This window comes from Gadus macrocephalus, chromosome 4 (genome assembly GCF_031168955.1).
Source record: "Gadus macrocephalus chromosome 4, ASM3116895v1".
NCBI lineage: Eukaryota > Metazoa > Chordata > Actinopteri > Gadiformes > Gadidae > Gadus > Gadus macrocephalus.
In genome coordinates, this window is record NC_082385.1 from 1301499 (window position 1) to 1316738 (window position 15240).

Sequence of the window (15240 nt, forward strand, 5' to 3'; positions counted from 1 at the left end):
AAAATCCTGTGATTTTAATATTGACAGCATAATGCATTTGTGACTGTTTTTTTGAGTAACCGCGCTGATGTAAACACATTTTACAAAGTCCGAACGTTTAGAGGGAATTTCAGCTTGGTTGTAATATAGGCCTACTATCTTTAGCCTAAAGACTGCCTTATTGGCTGTCCTTTACATGCAAAAAAAATTATTGGGTGCCCTCTGGTAGGCCAACCCCCTCATACAATAAATGATGATGAGCACTCTAGAACAAGGAAATTCGATAACGTGCCTCAATGAGTGCCTTCTAGAGTGGTGAATACGAGAGAAAGGGCCTTATTGGCTTCTGGATCTCCTTATATTTAATGCTAATCTTAATCAAGGATGAGGAGGACTATTTCATCATACATGATGGATCATAGCTTTTTGCACGCTGGTTGGGCCCCAGGTTGTGCAAAATGTGCCCTTTTTATTTTTTTCGCCCCTGCCCTTCAAACAGTCTGAGTCCGCCACTGGCCCACAGGATTCATTCAATTCTAGATTCATTCAGTTCTAGGCACCTGCTGGACCTATGTCCAAACATGCTGGTAGATGCACTTTCATCCTAGTGAATGTTGTTTGAGAAACACCTGACATGTATCAGAACAAAATCTCCTCTATGACATCTTTGATCTGAGTTAGTCTCTTTGTCCAAAAAAGTCTCCCCCTTGTAAATCGCAAAAACTACGATTCCAAATAGGCTATTACAATCCGTCTTTATTCGAAGTTTTTCTTTCTTTATTTACCCTCTTCTGCAGACATAACCTTTTGAGGGGTTTCCTTTGGCCGACTCGACTGATGTCCTCCTGACCTTAGTGACCAGACGTCCTGATTGAATAGCGTGCGAGCCGCCCGCCGGATAGGCTATGTGTTGTGACAGCCTTGAGTCACCCGTGGTGGAGAACGGTCCAACTTTACTCAACTTTTTTCAATGAAATACTGACTACTGGAATATTTTGCTGATATATTTGATGTTAAATGGATAAGGGAAACGTGATTATTAATGAATATGCGACGTGTTGTGATATTTTGTTTTGACGACCCCACCATCCTAAATAGCATCATAAACCATCATAAACCGCTAGGCTTAGCAGCCTAGCGGTTTGGAATTTACTTCGTTTGGAAAGTGAACTAAACAATGGTAAGTGGAGGACACTGGATCCATTTGCTTGAATGAGTTAATACGTTATTTGTGTAATGAAGCGATTTTACTGTGATTAATTGAAATGCCATCGGGCTGCTGTCTTTAATGACGGAAGCCACCGTGAACTGAGATGAACTGAAGTTCAATGAGGCTCGTGCTACGGAAATGCTACGTCACTAGCACGCAGGGAAATGTAGGCCTACTGGAATAGGTCCTCCAGGATGAGGATGAGGATAATATTATATGTGTTGCCTTCTTGATCTAAATATGGAGAACCATCAGAAACCGTACATTTACCATAGATAGTCCTTACAGTGTATGATTTAAATCAGTGTTGCCCATAGAGTGGCCAATTCACGCCCCTTTCGGTAGAGCCCATGGGACCTATGAGATCGAAAAATATGAATGGGTTTCAATGGAGAGAAAGTAATTATCTTCTGGTCCCAGTCTTTATATGCCCTGGATTACACATATGTTGTTTTTGGATTTAAATGATAATTTTTCATGCAAAAAAACTAAAAATGTTCGCGAAGAAGTTTGATAATGTTAGGTTTTGTGTTAGGCCGCTTTGTGAACTACAGCTCTTCGCTGCTCTCGACGCGAATGATATACGTCACCACTAGGGTTGCCAACTTTCAGAAATTAAAATAAGGGACGCCCATCACGGGCCCGACTCCTGTGGGGCGGGGCGCCCGCAGCAGTGGTATGTTTTATTTTGTGCTGGTGTTTTTAGTAAAGGGTTGATCAAGAAAGGAATTAGTCATACTTAAATCTTGAAATGCTTTATTACCACATAACATTCTCTTATAAAGTGCAGTCAATTAAATCTTGAATGAAATCTCTTTGTGTGGCGTGTGCAGCAATGAACTTTTAAAATATAAACTAAATAAACGGAATGGCCCACTCCATTTGTTGGCCATTCTGGAGAAGATCCTTTCCACACATCCAGTGGATGCTGGGATGCTCAGGATGTGTCTGGTGATAGACAGCATGTTTGGCAGGTCAGCTACTCGAAAGAGAGCCACCCACCTGGCAGCCACACCTTTGGACTTCCATTCATCTTCAGCATCTTCTTTGAGCCTCTTCAGAATGGGTTTTGCTGTGGAGCATTCATCATAAAGTTCATCCATGTTGACTTTATGGATGAGGTTGAGCTTGGTGGTCACCCTCTCAATGTCAGTAAAGGTCATGGTGCCATGGTGCAGAGAGAGAGGTTGCAGTGAGAACAACCAGTAGTCTTCAGAAAAGTTGAACCATTTCTCAACATATGAGAGTGCTGTGTTGAGGAATGCAGTAAAATCTGCCCTTGCCATGTCAGCATCAAGTGGACGGAGACGCTGCAGCTTCAATTTAGTTAAGTAGCCATAGAACTGTTAATCTCGTCTCTGTGTGAGCTTTTGCTTGAAGTTTTCCATGATGGAATATAACTCAACACAGGTGGTTTCATCACTCTCCAGCTTCTTTACAACATCCTCAAAGAGAGAGAGGATATTATTGCAGAGAAGAAGGTTGCATGCTGTCCTGTTGCATGCTGTCTGATGTCAGACAGCCCACCGTGCGCCACTGAAAACACTCGCCGACATATTTTACAACTTGCCTTGTAAACATCTCCACTGACGCTGTCCAGCCAAGGATGTGCGTCTTCCCACTCACGTCCGTACTTCTGCAAGCGTTTACGCTTTTGAGGACGTGGTGGAGTATCGGGTGTAGCGGACATTTTTAAAAGGCGCAGGTTTTGTGAGCAGCGCCGGTGTGTGGTGTCTGTCGCTAGGCAACCGTGACCACCACACGCATGCGCAGACACACAGATGACCGGAGCCGGTCTTGCGTAGATCCCGCCGCGACAATTTTGCTGACCGTAGTATTCCCTGTGTTTTGTTTTGATCATTATTGTTAGATTTAGAATTTGTGTGTGTGACAGACATGTGTATTGGACATTTATGGAAATACGGAACAAATTGCGTCCCGTATTGGTTCAATACGGGACGCAACATTTAATTGCCAAATAAGGGACGATTCCGTATTTTACGGGACGGTTGGCAACCCTAGTCACCACCCGCACTTGGTACTCATGTCGACCTCTCTGCTCCACTTCACGGCTTTTTTCCAAGGGGAGGATAAAAGCATCGAAAGAGGTGAAAACCATTACAAGTCGGGGCATGTGGAGAGTTTCAGTTAAGCCGATGGGGAGATTGTCGGTCTTGTCCACGCCAGTCGCAGGGAGCTTGACGTCACATACGAGACATGCAGTCTTTCTCATTGTGTTTTCTCTACAGCCTTTAACTGAACAATTGCACAATAAACGGTCAAACTCTTGACATGAAAGATTATAATTAAAATCCACAAACAACATATGTGTAATCCGGGGTTTATAAAGACTGGGACCAGAAAATAATTACTTTCTCTCCGCTGAAATCCTTGCATATTTTTGGATCTCATAGGTCAAATGGGCTCTACCGGAAGGGGCGTGACTTCGCCGCTCTATTGTGTGGCTCGAGAGACTCATGGGGCGTGCCAAGCTTTAATTGGCGGCTCGCATGGCAGCTAATATTAGGTGATAATGCCGCTAATACAAATAAATCATTAATACACTCAAAAACTGTTTATGTTGCTAAAGGGGTGGAAACTGTCACAAATCTGGCAACACTGCACACGTTGTTATTGTAGTTGTAGTTATAGCGTAGCAGCTTAGTTTAGTGAATTCATCGAAGTATCTGAGAAAAGAATCAATGTGAGGTCGGCGGAACAGAGACTAGCGGGCAGAGAGCAGGTGTTCCGGGTTACAAAGGAAAGGTGTGATTCATACGAATTGAGCATTGGAAAAAATTAATAAAATGGACTGTTCTTTAATTTGCAAACAAACCCGCTCCGATTTCAAGCCAAGTCAATTTGAGCGCCATTTCCAAACCATGCATCCATAATTAAAATGTAAACTACCAATATAACAAAGAAAGTCAAGGACATGCATGCTTGCTTCCCCTCATCCCAGTATTAAGGTAAACCTGTTTTTTAATTAGGATTGTACTAGCTAGCTGCATTACATGTTGTATGTTGTGGTTTGACACATTACTTTTCCAAACTACGAGTAATACTGCCAATACTACCAACAAAGTTAATACTGCTATTATTGATACTACTACTAATAATAACACTGCATTGCATAGTCTCCCGGTAGTCCTCAGTCACGTGAGCGAGCATGACTCTGAAAAACGACGTAAAACGCCATGACCGCAGCTCATGGCGTGCTCTCCTGCGTATCACGTCCTGCCCTGTGAGCCATGCGTTGATCCAAAGCAACTGGCAGCTGTCCTCGGCGATAAGTCAACTGTTTGACCCTTTCACCCCCTCTCTCCCTTCCCAGTAGCATTTAAAGCCCCCCCACCCACCCCAGTTTATGCTGATGCACTCTCTGACGACAGTGGAAACTATTAATGAGGTGGAAGACGGTGGCCTGGAAGGGTCAATAGGCCAGACTTGACGTGACTCATGGCGATGATGGACGTGGATGAACAAAGTACGAGGGAACATCTGCTGAGCCAGTGCATGAGTTAAATAAGAAGAGACGATGTTGGGGCATAACATTCCTCTCCCAGACACAAACATGCATGTCCCTTGGCAGTCTCAGACGTCATCTTCCGGGGCCTGCATTACTTAATCTCTTGGAGGACAACGGTTGAATTTAGTTTGACATGATGATGAAGCCAGCCTAAATCTTGCCAGCTCACCTCCAGGTTTTGTCACCAGATATTATATCAGGAACCAGCCCGAAGCAGGCAGCTAGAACCCAAACTGGTCGGCCAATCAGTGAACCCTGAAATACATACAATATAATAGGCTGCTTTGGAATTAGTTTGATTTGGACAAATGTTTTTACTTCGATTAAACTTGTTCGCTTATGGCACTTCGGAAATCCGGCACCTCTATGAACGTCATCGGGTTTGGAGGATCCAATCCGGTCTTCTCAAAATGCTGCAAATGCAAGGTTTAGTGATGACCAACACTGCCGACGGCAGACTCCAAGATGATAGGGTCTGGTATGGCAAGGCTATCTTCATCAGGATCAATTCATCAGGTCTAAGCTGGGTAATGGGGTCAGGCGGTACCACCGTGACTCACATAGTTGATACTATGGGTCATTGTCTCTGCGTGCACATTAAAGGTTAAGGGACAGACACGGTAACGCATGCAAGGTTAGGGTTAGGGTTAGGGTTATGAAGACATGCCTAAATCGACCGTAATGACATTTTAAAGTTAACATGAGGTATATCGCACACGTGGGCCTCTCAAATGGAACATTATCTTCCAGGAAGAGTCTTTTAGTCTGCAGTATCTCTTGTCTTGTTTGGAGCCCGACCGATATATATCGGTTGGCTGATTTTATTGGCTGATATTGACCTATCACAGATATATCCGTATGGGTGCAAATGTTTGACAGTTTTTGTACGAGACAGCACAGGTTGTTGTGGAATAAACGATTGAACTGAAAATATTTTGCCTGCCTATCTGGTTGACTGACAGTTGTATTGATCAGCAATAAAGCATTGACTTGGTTCAATGTGTACCAAGTCAATGATTGAAGTTGGTTCAATGTGAAGCATAAATATCTTCGATGTAGTTAAGTACTGTTGCCATATTGTGGGGTTAGGGGGCAGGGGTGACTCAATGTAGGGGCGCTTAATTTAATGCAAAGTAACTAGCTGGTAGCTTACCTCACTACACTTTGTTAGTAACTTGCCAAATACTGCACTTAACGTTATGCATTAAAAGCTAAATAATACTTAAGATGACTTGCTCCATGACTGCTGCTCCATCCCAAGGATACCACAATATATATTGAATAATGGCCGATAAACCTGTATTTTGCATATCGATCATATCGATATCGGTATATTTTTACCCCTCTAATTTGGAATTATTAATTTGGTTAACAAGTCGTCATGCAAATCACACACAGTGAGCCTTCTGATTCAAGATTCTTTTGCAATTTCATAATTGCTTCTTTTTATTTAGTTCCTAATACATGAATGCTGATTCTTCAATTCTTATGCAAGAATCTCATGTAGAATCTCAGGGAAAGTGCATTATTATTAAACGATTTCTATAGACTAAAAAACATTGCTTTTATTTCTCCTCTGTTCCATCAGATGCATCACATTATTATTGTCCTTAATTCATATTCGTTCTAAGATAGCCACCCTTTTCACAGAGCCTTCAGCAAGCTCTAGTCACATTTGATTCCCCTGATTCTGTTTGTGTAGTGTGTTCAAAAACGTTTGTGAAACCCACGTTTGTGCACACACAACATAAACCGTAGCTGTAGCATTAACCAAATCTACATAGAATGGTCCCGTGTTTACTCCAAGCTTCACAAGAAGGAATAAGCAGTATACATATTTTCAAATGAATCAACAAGAGTCTCAATGAACCTCTGAAAGTGCAAATAGAAAACCATGTCCGCCAAACCAGTGTTGGTTCTGGTATGGTCACTCATCCATCACCATTCAAGTGGTTGGCAAGGGGGGGGGTTGGCTGTGCACAGTCTCTTTTTTTTGACTTTTCTTTAACTTTTTTTGGCCTTCAGCAGTCATTCTCCGGAACTATGCGGCATTTGAGGATCTTGAGGTAGCTCTGAACCTTGTTGGAGTCTCGGCGAAGGCAGAAGAGGAGGTCATAGTCATTCATAAGGCTCCACTGGGGTCTGACGGGCGAGGGCAGCAGCTGTTCAGGGGACCTCAGACCGTTGACCAAGTTGCTGATAATGCCCAGGTTCTGCATCTGGAGCAACAGAGGAGAACGTCTTTAGGGTTGTCTTTCCTTTGTCGGGCGGACGCTTTTGTTAATGGTTGGAAATGGAGCAACATATTTGGAACACAGATGAGGGATTCATATGCAAGCGTACTGGTTTTCTTAAAATATAACCGTAGAAATGGTTAATGACTGATTAATTGATTGCTTCCCCCTCTAGCGGCCCGCTTGCAGTTTTAGTCATTCTTTTGTCATGCTCACAGACGAATGCTGGACTTGGAGTGAGTCACTGACATGTGCTCGAGGGTTTAGCCATTAGTTCCTGACAAAATTCTTCCAACACATTACAATTGTCGTTTGGATATTCTTGATCTAGAAGCCTTTAGGCAGCAAACAAACCACAGCACGTATACTATTTCAGTAAAGGGGGGCGCGTACCTTCTCGGCTACTTTCTCCACGCCGGTGCGTAGCTCGTGGACCAGATCGCCCATCACCAGGGCCTTGTTGGAGCTGAAGCTGTTGAAGTCGTCGCGGTGGGCCATGCTCTGGTGGAAGTGCCACAGAGGGTCCCTCCAGGCCCACAGCAGCTTCAGGATCACCTCCGTCAGCTCCTCTCCCTGCAGGGACCCAGGGGGGTGTGGGGGTGGGGGGGGCAGGAGTTGGAGGACGGGAGCGAGAGAGTGGAGATCAGCGATGGATCGCGGGAGTCTTACGCGATGAGCAGTGTCTGGACACAAACATATTGGGTATGGTTGGCTATCAGCCATGACCATGTGTCTTGATATGTTTAACATTGACATCTAGCTACTGGATTTGGTTCAATCTAGTTGTTCCAAAGGCCATGTAGACTTGAGTTTGTTCCATTGTGTTTAAAGATATGAGGACCAAGTAGGTAGAGACATTTTTATTCAAGCTCCCATGCCACTAGAACAAACCCCAGGGCGAAAAATGAAGACGATAATTCCATTTGTTATCCTCGCCCAGCTCTATTTCAGTATTCGTAACTTGATAATAGCCGGTAACATTCGGAGACAAAGGAAGCTACAGATTAACTCTTGTTGTCTTGTGTAGAAGAGATATAAGCTTCATCCTAAGCAAGGAGGGTGTACTCACAGCAAGTCTCTGTGCATTCTCCTTGCCATTGGGAGTCAGGATCCCGGAGGTGTGGCAGTTTCTGTTGACCCTGTTGCTGATGTGATTCCTACTGGGTAGGAAGTACTGTTCCTGGTGGACGGGAGATCAAGAGGACAGGTGAACGTCAGGGTGGGACGGTGGCGTGGCCATGAGTCATGTGAGGGTCAAGACGAAAATGAAACGTGAATTGGGAAAAGAGAATTGATTTGCATTCTGTTTAAATATCAATATTGTTAAATCTGACGAGAAATAATGCATAGTGACAATTCCCAAGGTAAAAATCCCTCCCTGTGATTTGAATCTGGATCTACACTGATTAGTATCACCGAGGTAACAACTAACGCGTGAAGTCAGGTGGCTCAGTGCAAAGCAGGAGCAAAATACAAAGCAAGCTTTCAACCACACAGAACCTTTAAACTCTTATTCTGTTAGAATCCCTTCAGAATAAGTAGCATTATTTGAATGTAATAATATATACAACATCAAATAATAATATTACTAACAAATAGGATTAAGGATGAATAACTACTGCTTATCAAAGTGCTATTTCAGCAGATCAAGATCAGAGTCTTGTTTGAATGAAAGGCTAAAAATAGAAGCTTAAGGTCTAAGGTCTGTGGTTCAAAGCATGCCTGTCCGAAGCTGGCAAAAGAAAAAACGACTTACGAACTGGGAGTGCAGGTCGTTGGACATGCCGTGCATCCTGGACGAGTGCTGGATGACCCGATCGAAGAGGTCAGCCAGTGAGAGGACCTGGCAGCTCGCCTGGCCGTTGTCGCAGATAGGCGCCGCACGCACCGTGTCTGTCGGCGTCCGTAGCACCAGACACAGAGCGCCCAGCCACGCAAAGGACCCTTGGATATAGACCGCGGGAGAGAGGGAGAGAGAGAGGGAGGCGGGGGGGGGAGAGGATGGAGACAGACAGACAGACAGACAGACAGTGGGGGAGATAGAGAGAGAGGGAGGAGGGGGAGAGAGGATGGAGACAGACAGACAGACAGAGGGGGAGATAGAGAGAGAGGGAGGAGGGGGAGAGAGGATGGAGACAGACAGACAGAGGGGGAGATAGAGAGAGAGGGAGGAGGGGGAGAGAGGATGGAGACAGACAGACAGAGGGGGAGATAGAGAGAGAGGGAGGGGGGGGAGAGAGGATGGAGACAGACAGACAGACAGAGGGGGAGATAGAGAGAGAGGGAGGGGGGGGAGAGAGGATGGAGACAGACAGACAGACAGACAGAGGGGGAGAGAGATAGAGAGAGAGGGAGGAGGAGGAGAGAGGATGGAGACAGACAGACAGACAGACAGAGGGGGAGAGAGATAGAGAGAGGGAGCAAAATACAAAAGAAAGGAGAGACAATGAGACGGACATTAAAACACTAAAATAGTTCAGCCTTGTTTTCATATAACCCCCCCCTCCGCCTCCAAGATTAAGAAATACGGATCTTGAAACTTATGTTTAGCGGTAAAGGGTACAGGCATAGTTTTAATGTTAAAGGTGGAATATATGAGAATAGATATCTCTCAAACAATTAAAACACGTTCACAAAATCAAGAGCGAAGGGAGGAAAGTTAACAAAGTTTATTCAAGAGACTAAGAGGAGTATCTGGAGTTCATCCTCGTCCATACCTGGTCTGACGTGTGAGGGCATCTCAAGGCGCGCTGTTGGGGTCTCTCCTCCTGTTCAGGGAACACTACAGCAGAAAGGGACACAGGAAGGCTTCAAAGCCCTGGAGATGATGAAGAGGGAGGTGAAGTTTGCTCTCTGACAATCCCCAGCGACTCCACATCTCTTTAATACCACAGAGAGTGGGGAAGGGGCTAAGGGCTGGGGTGAGACGGGGGCTGGGGTGAGGCGGGGGCGGGGGGAGGAAGAAGGAGAGGTGGAGGGGAGGAAGGAGGGAGTACTTGGAAAAATGAAGGAGTGATGATGGTTGATTTCCTCATTTTTTTTATGCAGCCTGCCCTTAAGTAATGCATTCATCATTTTAGTTTTTTTTGCATTTTTAAATGGTCAAAACTCCTTACATCCAAGTGGAATGCAATGAAGTAAAGAATGTACTACTATTCTACATGTACTATTATTATGGTCAAATGATTTCTGTGCTGGGCTATGGTGTGGAGATCACGCCCAAGTGCCTCTGCTCTGAATTTGGTGACACCTGTACAGAAGACATATAACTGTCATTATTAGAAATATCCTAAGTAATGCACAACCTTCAAATAGGAATATGCCATATCGAATGATGTGTACTAAGAGTGGAAACAGCAAAAAAAAAAGGGGGCGATTTATTTTTACGATGGTTGATTGATTCAAGTGAACATCAAAGTATGTCGAGCAGAGTCCCTCCCCACACCACCAAGATCGTGACCGTTATTTCATCTTCTTGGAAAACGAGAATGTCTCGCGGAAAAAAAGACCCCGCATTGCTTCATCGACCAATGACAGGCCGCGTCATGATGCGCGCCACTGCTTGATACGTCATCCCCCGGCCCTTGGGCCCCCCCCCCCTCCTCCGAAGAGCCTGCTAACATGAACAGTCACTCAGCATACTGATCCCTCGTGTTTGTGTACGTCACTGGATGAGCCAGCGCGGGGTTGGGTCGTAACCCGTCATCGGTTCAGCTGCCTCGGCCCGTAAAGCTCCTTAACACACTGCTATCATTTAAACAGGCCCTCAGAACCCACCTTTTCAAGATCGCTTTCACCACATAACCTCCTTCCCGTCTCTCCCCTCCTCATTTGACCGCTGTGTCTGATACTGTGCTGCACAAATAAATTGGACTTTGACTTTTAAATAAACCTAGTTTACCTATTATATATCTATTTAATTCTATCCTATTTGAAATGTGAAAATGATAATGAAAGAAAATAGACGCATAAACGAGCGAATTAGAAAAGCCTCACCAACTGACGTCAGTTGGTGAATTAGTATTAAATTCAGCTTATACGTCAACATTAGACAGGTATTGACTAGACACACTTATAATTACAACTGTGAAAGGTAGCAGAAATGTGTGAAAACAGGAAAGGCATGGAAAAGGTATATTGGTTTAGCGTGTTGCCCTGGTATGCTGCAGCATATGATACTGCGATAGTGATCTAATACTGGAGGAAATCATTTAAGTGAAATTAAAATTTTGTTAAATATTTTGGTAAGGAATATTGAATATTAAATTCTGAAAATGTGTTAAAAAAAATGGTATTCAACAGATGCATGTTTAGAGCCAGCGTTGAAGAATGTTTTAAATTGCATTCATGGAGAAGTTGGCAATGGATGTATGATCTATCAAAGAGTTTGTGTGATCTTATCTTATAACTTGCAACTCTCTGTCTCTCGCTCCTTCTCCCTCTCTCTGTGTCTCTCTCTCTATCTCTCTCTCCTTCTCCTTCTCTCTGTCCCTCTCCCCCTTCTCCTTCTCTCTCTCTCTCTCTCTCTCTCTCTCTCTCTCTCTCTCTCTCTCTCTCTCTCTCTCTCTCTCTCTCTCTCCTTCTCCCTCTCTGTGTCTTTCTCTCTCCTTATCCCACTCTCTGAGGCCCCGTCCACACGAAGCCGATTTCATGGCGAAACCGCAAAGGTCTTGTACGGTTCGGCCTTCCGTCCACACGAAGCCGGCGAATCCGCTGACCGAAACCGTAAACTTCTGAAACCACCCTCAGAGGTGGTTTCAAATCTACCCGGTTTCGTTTTGGATTCGTGTGGACGCCTGAAACCGACTGAAACCGTAAACCATGACGTCATCGCCCCACCCCTTGACCCTCTAGCCATGGGTGTGTTCGAAACCGCCTACTTGCTTACTGCTTACTACCTACTAAATATTTGGCTTACTTCTCGAATCCTTAAATAATGATTGAGTAATCCATTTGAGTAATCGACGTTCAGAAGACCGTCCTTACTTAACCACCTCAGATGACGTGAATCAAATGACGTGTCAATAACCTACCGACCGGGCGCCGTTAATAAACATTATAAATAAATATATAGCCGTCACATTTAACGTCACAGTACACCTTCAACCTAAGGATTTGCGGTGATATGTTAAAACAATTATTAAACAATTATTAAAAGCACTGCTGCTGCGGCTCCCCGTTTAGCGCCATGGCTTCCACTGTTCTTTTGAATAGACGCAGTGCATTCTGGGGCAGTTTAGTACGTCTAGTAAGCTAGCGATGCTTACTCAAAATCTTTCCGGAAGTAGAAGACATTCGGATACTACTCGCTTACCTAAACTCGCTTACTAAGTTCTCGCTTACTCAATTTGACGTCATAGTTAGTAGGAGTAGTAAGCAAGTACGCGGTTTTGAACACACCCCATGACTGTTAAGCCCGCGGAGTCTCACCCTTTATGCGCATGCTCGCCTCTTCTTCTTATTTATTTTCCTTCTGGATTGCTGTAGCAGAAGCAGTGCCCCTTATGGGCCTGGAATGTGTACTACAGCGTTTCGCTTGACTCCGTCTTTATGGAGATACTCCGAAACCGGCTAGATCGAAACCGTAACGGTTTCGCCCGTTTGGGCTTCGTGTGGACAGGGCCTGAGTCTCTCTGAAAGTTTAATTGGTTTTGACGGACCGTGCTGTTAGCCAATCAGAGGCGAGACATTTGCATATAATGAATATTCATGAGTAAGAGCCAAAATCAAGTCGTCCCTCCCCGCCCACCTCCTCCACCACACTAGAACAGCGTGAAACAGAAGCAACAGCGCATTTTTCACCAGAACCGACTCACAGGGCATTCATTGCTAAATTTATGAAAAAACAATGCAATGACACCTTTAACCTCTTTCTATAATGATTCTGTTTATTATGATTATATCCAATAGATGGACTGTGTACTTAACTGCGAACAATTTGCATCATTATGTAGGTCAAGCAAGGTCAGGGTTTCAACCATAAGTACGGTGAATTGAAATCAATTGAATCAAATTCAACTCAGAATGTCTTATTTTCTTCCATGTGTGTTAAACACCTCAAAGACAAATCTTGTCTGTACCCATAATCAACCCAAGGGGACTACTTAAAGGTCAAAATTCAAAGTTTTGTAAAAAATATGGGAATACCACATAGAACTGAATGATGCGTTTTTCTCGAGCCTCCTCGTGCGATACTGCATGTCTCGTAGTGTGTACTAGTGACCTATCAAAGGTCACGCAGTGGTGAGCGTAGACGTGTGTTCCCTTCCCGCGGGTACTCTGTGTCTGGTACCGTTCCAGGGTGAGGGTGAGGGTTAGGGTTACCTCTGCCTCTCCTCACTACAGTACAGTGTACAGTACAGCCACGACTACAGCCAGTGGGAGTCCTTGGATGAACCTGAATCAAAATGAAACTAAAATGTCACGCTATGCTAGGAGTTATCTCAGGCCATCTCTTCTATAGTTATAACTCCCCTTTAAAAAATGGAACAATGCTGCGTTTCGATTGCCTTCGGGGCCAATGCTGTATTTGTTAGATTAGATGTATTAAAAGATACAGCTTGTGTTGGATGCTATGTACAGAAAGAATGAAGACGCAGATTAATAATAGCAACGTTCTCGCGTGTACATCATCAAGGATTAAGTACGATGTTTAATTAACTATGCATCTATTTCGGGACGTTGCTTCTAAAGATTGTCCGAAGCGCTTTATATTCAACTTTTAAATATATATATATTTTTTAACGTTTTCTAGGAATTTGTCAAATCCAGTTACTGAAATTCCATGGTCGGCCCCTAACAGGTCTAACCATAGAGACTATATGGTCCTAACTAAAGTGTTTCTGCTAAACAAGACAGTCTGCGTTGTACAAAATGTGATCGATGAATTTATTGTGACTGTAAGCAGGATTGGATGAAATTGCATAAACATAAATGTTTCCTGGAAATCAAGGAGTATGGCCCAGTATCTTTGCCACACATAGGAGAGGATACGGGGGGGGGGGTTATAGAAATGTACATGAATGTAATGTTCGGATGGATGTTCTTGTTTTGAACACACAATTCGTGAACATAAAGATTAATACTATGTGTAAAATAGTGTTTCATGTTTTGTAGACTTGAGGCCCCAGTGTACGGTCAAATGGTTTTAATGTGATGTGAATATTGCATGTAGTTTTTCTGATCATAATGTTAAATAAAAGCTGTAAAGGGTTTGAACCCTAACCATTAATAATATACTACACACAAATGAAAGGTTGAATGTAAAAAAAAGCCCTGCACACACACACACACACACACACACACACACACACACACACACACACACACACACACACACACACACACACACACACACACACACACACACACACACACAATCACACATGAACCGAAAAAGGTTGTGCGCAGCCAGCAGGGTTGTGAAGTTGAGCTCTCTGTGGAAACAGTAGAATGTCTTCCTTATCACATGGTCTCCTTTCTCTTGTGTGTATGTGTGTGTGATTGCCTGTGTGTGTGTGAGTGTGTATGCTTATGAGCACGTCAATTAAATAATTTCTGGAATAAAACCACCAAAACGCAACTCCACGACAAAAATATACACAAAGCTACGACAAAACACTGAGTGCCCGGGAGGGCGGAGGTTTTAAATCTGCACCTAATGTAAAGGTCTATAGCGCCCTCTACTGACCCCAACCATAATAACCGTCAACCAAACTGCAGAACAGCTTAGCAGTGGGTGGCAGTATTACTGAATCAATATTAAACACCTCAACATTTTTCTAGGCTTTAATTGTAATTTGTGTACCAGAGTAGGCTAAAGGGAAATCATCAGACCTCCACCATCCAGGGGAAGAAAGGGGAGGGGCCTACTGCGCTGACCGTGTATGATGTCATGGGCTGGGGGAGGAGCAAGACAGCGATGAAATCTTTACTGTCGTCATTATTATTATTATTTATTTATTTGATTAGGACAGTGCACATTAATCAATATGTCAGCCAGAGCATCAATATAAATATGCCGGAGTTAGCTTAATTGCTAATTTTCATCCGTTGTCCTAAGGCATAGGCCACAAGGCTAGCGAAGAAGCCTTGGCTGGGGTTAGGGCCAGAGCAGCACTAAACCAGAGAATAAACCACCAGACCAGTATCAACTGGTATCTATCAGACTTGACTAGGATAAAAGGAGGAGAGTGGACAGGGAGAACTGAAAAACAAGGAATGGAATAACTTTAAAATTGAACTTTAATTTATTGTCAACAAGAGGGTTTCCAAACGTCAGGTAAACT

General features: G+C 43.9%; 1 protein-coding gene across 1 annotated transcript; it reads right to left on the bottom strand.

The window, feature by feature from the left end:
- Positions 1-6139: 6139 nt before the first annotated feature.
- On the bottom strand, positions 6140-9825 carry prl2 (prolactin 2). Its single transcript, XM_060048528.1, has 5 exons — positions 9670-9825; positions 8709-8896; positions 8022-8132; positions 7346-7525; positions 6140-6937 (listed from the first exon to the last, which is right to left on the bottom strand). Exons 1-5 carry the CDS (start codon positions 9689-9691, stop codon positions 6740-6742), a joined length of 699 nt encoding a protein of 232 aa, XP_059904511.1. The 5' UTR covers positions 9692-9825; the 3' UTR covers positions 6140-6739.
- Positions 9826-15240: the final 5415 nt, after the last annotated feature.

Bases quoted from the DNA above. Each gene is read 5' to 3' on its own strand.
- prl2 (XM_060048528.1), bottom strand. From the start codon at position 9,691: ATGCCCTCACACGTCAGACCAG. The intron at 8,897-9,669 runs GTATGGACGAGG...TCTATATCCAAG, and splicing joins GCCCTCACACGTCAGACCAG to GGTCCTTTGCGTGGCTGGGC. The intron at 7,526-8,021 runs GTGAGTACACCC...GGGTCCCTGCAG, and splicing joins AGAATGCACAGAGACTTGCT to GGAGAGGAGCTGACGGAGGT.